We start from the raw sequence: 5,822 nt of genomic DNA, 5'->3' as shown, positions 1-5,822 counted from the left end.
AGGCGCCGAGCCCCTATGCAGGTTCTTAATAAATGTTATAGCTTGATAAAACTTATTGCATATTTAAAGAAAGGACCTATTTTATATACAGTCAACAGAAAGTTTTTGAACTAATTACAACAATGTTCCATTACCCTCAGCCAATTGTCAACATTCTGAAATGTATGTGTGTTTCATAGACTTTTTTCATTGTAGAGGTTAAAGGGATCACTTGAGAGTGATTTCTTACTTCACAGTTAAGCAGACAGTATCTCCTAATAAAATACACAGGTAAGAATACTACCACCTTCAGACAGGAGCCCGGGTGGGCAGCCATGAACCCGTGAAAAGGTACGAAAAATTCTTGCATATCAACATTTTAGCGATGACAGAGATTGTAATTTTTATTGGATTCTCAAAGGTATCTGTAACTGAAAAAGTTTCAAGGATTACATTGCAAAGCATCACATGTTTCATTTAATGTCACGTCAGAATTCCAATTTTCTCACCAAGGTCTTTCTAATAGTTTATATCTCTTATTCTCTAGTGAGGTGATACTTGCCACCATGAGGGCAAAAACTGGTTCTTGAGGTGTGAAAAAAACCTTAGCTATCATAATAGTTCGGGGCCCTTATAAAGTGCCTGTACTTTATTGCATCAAATATTATCTGTCGTATTGAAAGTTCATGTGAAACAGGAAAGTGAAAAGAAAAAATATTTCTAAAAAGGCTCCTGAGAGGAGCAACTAAAAAAATGTGAGAAACACCAGTTTACAGAAAAGCACAAGAATAATGGAGTGATAATTCCTTGAGTACAGTGCGGGCAACACGCAGGACACAAGAAGAGCACAACTGCCTTTCTTTGCCCTCACACCGAGAAGATGCTCTGTGTGAAATGGACTCTGGAAACAAGTCACTGACAAACAGGTGCATGTGCTGACGGAGCCTCTGAGACGTCCCTTGCAGTATTCCTACTGTACGTATACTACTAATCCCACAACACCTCAAGGCATATTTAATACCCACAGCAAAATTATGCAGTAGTTAAAAACCTCAACTTTTAACAATTAAAATACTTACTTTCTTCCTGCATCCGGGCTAGAATCTGCACATCAGTTACATCATTTAGCTTATAATTGGATCCAATTGAATCTTCATCTAATTCTGAAGCACTTAATTCACTATCTATAGAGGACTGAGGACTGAGAGGAGGATTTCTGTCTGATGAGCTTTTCAAGTTACCTTAAAAAAAAAATTCAGACTTTGGTAAGACAAATGTCGAATAAATGCCTGTTGTGATTAACTTAATATTATATTCTCTGATTCAATTCATTACTATTCTGCCTTTTCTGTTTATAAAACTCCCTGAAATTAATTAGCCAGGTGTGTGGCAGGTACCAGCTACTTGGGAGACTGAGGTAAGATGATCCAAGTCCAAGAGTTTGAGGTTGGCTTGGTGCCCATAGCTCGGTAGTTAGGGTACTGGCCATGTACACCAGGGTTGGGGGGTTCAAATCCAGCCCAGGCCTGCTAAAAACAACAATGACAACTACAACAACAAAAAAAATAGCTGGACGTTGTGATGGGTGCCTGTAGTCCCAGCTACCTGGGAGGCTGAGGCAAGAAAATTGTTTAAGCCCAAGAGTTTGAGGCTGCTGTGAGCTGTGACACCACAGCACTCTACCCAGGGTGACAGCTTGAGACTCTGTCTCAAAAAAAAAAGAAAAAGAGTTTGAGGTTGTTGTGAGCTAGGACATCATGGTACTCAACCCCAGGGCGAGTGACACTCTGTCTCAAAAAACAAAACAATACAAAAAACTCCCTGAAATTAGAAATTGATCTCATTAAGAAAAATGAGAACTATAGACTCATAGAACTATTGATGTACTGTGGCATAAAGACAAAATATTTCATCCAAGTATAACTTCCCTATTATCTTAGGCGACAATGAAGCTTTTCAACACAGTACCTGCCAACCAGTTGGTGTTCAATAAGTACACGTCAGAGGATTTCAATTCGTATAAGACAGCCAGTTAAACTGGTCTATACACAGATGAACTTAGGAAGTAGTGTTTTCTCCTCCCAAATTTAGTCATTAACAAACACCTCATCTCTCTCTGAAGAGAAACAAAACTAATTTCAAGGAAATTAGATTTCTTAGAGATCTAGAATACACCAAAAAAAGAACACTAGGCTGATTTCTCCTACAACATGCCATGTTTACAAAATTGCTCTGCTCAATTAGCAACGGGTATCCAAAGAGTTCTCTGAAGTTTATAGTGAAGCACAAGAAATGGGATTTTAAAAATGACTAGATTAAAAAGAGTAATTTATCATTCTAAACCAAAAGGGAGACAGAAAACAGGCCAGAGAATAAAGAATATACACATCCAAAAGAGTCTAACTTGTTTCTAAGGAAATCCTTTCATCAGACCACCAGCTTGTACTGAAAAACAATAAAATCCCAATACTATCACTAATATTTCTAATATAGATTTCCTTGAGACACCTGCTTTCCAGAATTCTTCAGCATAAGAGTCTGCTCCAACATGAAAGGCATTTAAGGAGAGCAGGAAGAATACAAAATAATTAATCTCTGTATTATGACTGAAAAGAGTGTAGTGTATATAATAGGGGAAAAAGTATTGCAAGGTCAGGCTACAATAATGTGTAAATCAAATTCCTTAAACAGATACTGCAGATTAAACTTTGTACTGTTACCCTGTCAGAGGTGAAATAAACAGCAAATAACCACCAATACATGCAGTACTAAGCAAAGAGCACAGTCAACAGAGTCACAGGACTAGGGAGAACACAGGTCAAAATTTGAGGTGGTTAATAACACTTTAATTTTCTCTTTTTCTTTTTGAAACAGGGTTCAGGAAGTAATAATACCTTAATTTCTAAAGCAACTATAATAATTAGTCATGACCACAGGAGTGTGGGCACTTCCTGCCTGAATGCTGAAGCAGCACAGTGAGCTACAGAGTAAGTCTCAGTCATGGCCAGGCAGGACACCTGCCCTGTCTCACAGCCACCTGTCCCTCCCACATCACTCCCAGCCCCTCCACTCTCTCGGCACATTCAATACACCCTCATATGGTTATTTAACTGCAGATCAAAGCTTATTAAAATTCCTATGAACGGCTTTTACTTTTAACTCTGTAGGGTTGTTTTGGAACCCAATCAGGCTGTTCAATAAGGATCTAAAAGAATTAAGCTTGTGCCTACATTTAAGCCAGATTTGAAAACTTTTTAAAAGAAATTTTATGCATGTTAACATACTGGCTTGTCTTTGTACCCATGGTGTTTGGTATGATATATGGTGCAGAGTAGCTCCTCGATATTTTCTCTAACCAGTTAAAAGTTTCATAAGTAAGATGTTCTTGATGAGTAAGTCCTTTTTTGAGATAGTGCAGTAAGTTAAGAATCATTCCTTAATTACTCCATTTTGTTTTCACCTTACCTGAATTTCCAGGGAGTAGGAGCTGTCTCACTGTGGGAGGTCGCGCTGGGGTGGAGGATGGAGAGTTGAAGCCACTGCTGTGTGGGCTGCTGGCATTTGGACTGTACGGACTTGAGTAACTCACAGAGTTGAATGGACTATTATATAAACTCTGCCTTTTGAGAGCTACATTAATGAGAAAGGGAAAATCAGTTTAATAACTGAGAAACAGTTAGCATTTCGAAAGTCTTCTCATTAGAAAATTCATTATAATTATCTCAATTTAAATTAAAAAAAACTCTTACAGTAGTAACATTGTATAATAATCCCCAAAAATGTTTTTATTATTTTAAATTGTACATGCAAATAAAACAGAAGCTGCACCAAACAACACAAATAATGCAGGGGGAGTATCTCCTAAACATGCATCTCTCAGCCACTAAATTTACTTTCATCTTCTTGGAATGTTTATTCTTTAATAACTGCTGTATTAAACTTCACTGACCTTAAAAATAAATCAAATATGAAAGCATATTTATGTTTTCTAATTTTCTATTACGAACGTGTTACTTTTTTTTTGAGACAGAGCCTCAAGCTGTCCCCCTGGGTAGAGAGTCATGGCATCACAGCTCACAGCAACCTCCAACTCCTGGGCTCAAGGGAGTCTCCTGCCTCAGCCTCCCGAGTAGCTGGGACCACAGGCGCCCTTCCACAACACCCAGCTATTTTTTTGGTTGCGGCTGTCATTGTTGTTTGGTGGGCACGGGCTGGATTTGAATCCGCCACCTTGGGCATTCATGGCTGGTGCCTTAGCCACTTGAGCCACAGGTGCCAAGCCGTTACTTTTTAAAAACTCTGAAATAAGCTGTTGTTTTTAAAGGCAAAGGGAATAGGTCTCCCCACATCACCCAGGCTGATCTGGAACTCCTGGCCTCAAGTGATTTTCCCAGTCTCCTAGTAGATGGAACTAGAGGTATCAGCCTCCACACCAGGCTCATTTTTAAAATTTTTAGTAATGAGGTCTTGCTATGTTTCCCAGGCTGGTGAAATAATTTTTTAAAATAGGCTTTTCAAAGTCTGGGTTTCTGAAAAATTTAAGCAATAGTGACTATTTTCAAGATAGGCTAAAGTCAAGACATGGAGTTGAAATTCCCTTTAAAAAAAAAGATTTTTAGGTTGGGCACAGTGGTGCATGCCTGTAATTCTAGCACTTTGGGAGCCCAAGATGGGTAGATTGCTTGAGCTCAGGAGTTCAAGACCAGTCTGAGCAAGAATGAGACCCCATCTCCAAAAAATAGCCAAGTGTTATAGTGGGTGTCTGTAGTCCCAGCTACTTGGGAGGCTGAAACCAGAGAATCACTTGAGCCCAAGAGTTTGAGGTTGCTGTGATCTATGATGCCTCTACTGAGGGTAACATAGTGAGACTCTATCCCCTGCTAAAAAAAAATTGTAGCTATGCATATAAAATTACACAAACAGTAGGACTAAGACACCAAGTACGATTATATACAAGAAAAATTAACACAATATTTCTCCTTTCTTTATTCTAAAAATATATACAATTTATTCAATATTTATGAGCATGGGCAAAAGCACTGTATAAAATATATAGAATATGACATGATACTTTCAAAAGGATTAAAGCAAAGTAGTGTAGGCAGAAATACCAAAGACTGCAAGGCAGAAGGAAATAAGTCCTATAATACTATCATAAAGATGTAAAGGGCAGGGCGGCACCTGTAACTCGAAGGAGTAGGGCGTCGGCCCCATATACTGGAGGTGGCGGGTTAAAAACCCAGCCCCAGCAAAAAACTGCATATAAATAAATAAATAAATAAATAAAGATGTAAAGGGCAATGGAAAGGAAGAGTCAGAGTAAATCGTTACAACTGAGAGAAACTGGTTCAGCTTTTTGGAAGGAGAGGCACTGGAGCTTTCTTTAAAAGATGAGCAGTAATCTGACAGGACACTGCAAGTAGAGAAGCATAAGCCTTCATCTCTGTTTATAAGATGAACAAAAGCAAGGTTTGGAAAACACAGAGTATTCTTAGGGAATAAGACTTAGTACTCTAGAATGAGAAAGCACTTGGGCCAAGAAAACCCAGCTGAGGCAGGTGAGGGAAGGCCTAAGCACTATGCCCAGCAGTCTGAAGCCTGTTCCTTATCAAGTTTTGAGTGATTCTGTGAAAACGAAGAGGAGCCAGTCAATTTAGGGGAAAAAAAGGTGGAAATTCTGATGTTAAATAGACTAGAACAAATTAGGAAGTATATGGTGACAAAATGAGGGAAAAAGGATAACTATTAAAAGCTAGAAAAGATTACTAGGCTCTGCGCCTGTGGCTCAAGTGGCTAGGGCGCCAGCCACATATACCTAAGGTGGTGGGTTCAAATCCAGCCTG

The 5,822-nt window shown here is 38.9% G+C and overlaps 1 protein-coding gene across 2 annotated transcripts in view; it reads right to left on the bottom strand.

Moving 5' to 3' along the window:
- SLAIN2 (SLAIN motif family member 2) overlaps positions 1-5,822 on the bottom strand; it is an 80,016-nt gene that overhangs the window by 46,684 nt on the left and 27,510 nt on the right. For both annotated transcript variants that reach the window (XM_003794590.3, XM_012808102.2), the window contains exons 3-4: positions 3,445-3,609; positions 1,059-1,220 (exon numbers count right to left, since the gene is read on the bottom strand). In XM_003794590.3, coding sequence (XP_003794638.1) covers positions 1,059-1,220; positions 3,445-3,609 — 327 coding nt within the window. The remainder of the gene's footprint in view (positions 1-1,058; positions 1,221-3,444; positions 3,610-5,822) is intronic.

Source organism: Otolemur garnettii, unplaced genomic scaffold (genome assembly GCF_000181295.1).
Source record: "Otolemur garnettii isolate 467f Iridium unplaced genomic scaffold, OtoGar3 scaffold00083, whole genome shotgun sequence".
Classification (NCBI taxonomy): domain Eukaryota; kingdom Metazoa; phylum Chordata; class Mammalia; order Primates; family Galagidae; genus Otolemur; species Otolemur garnettii.
This window is presented reverse-complemented; position numbering and strand designations above follow the sequence as displayed.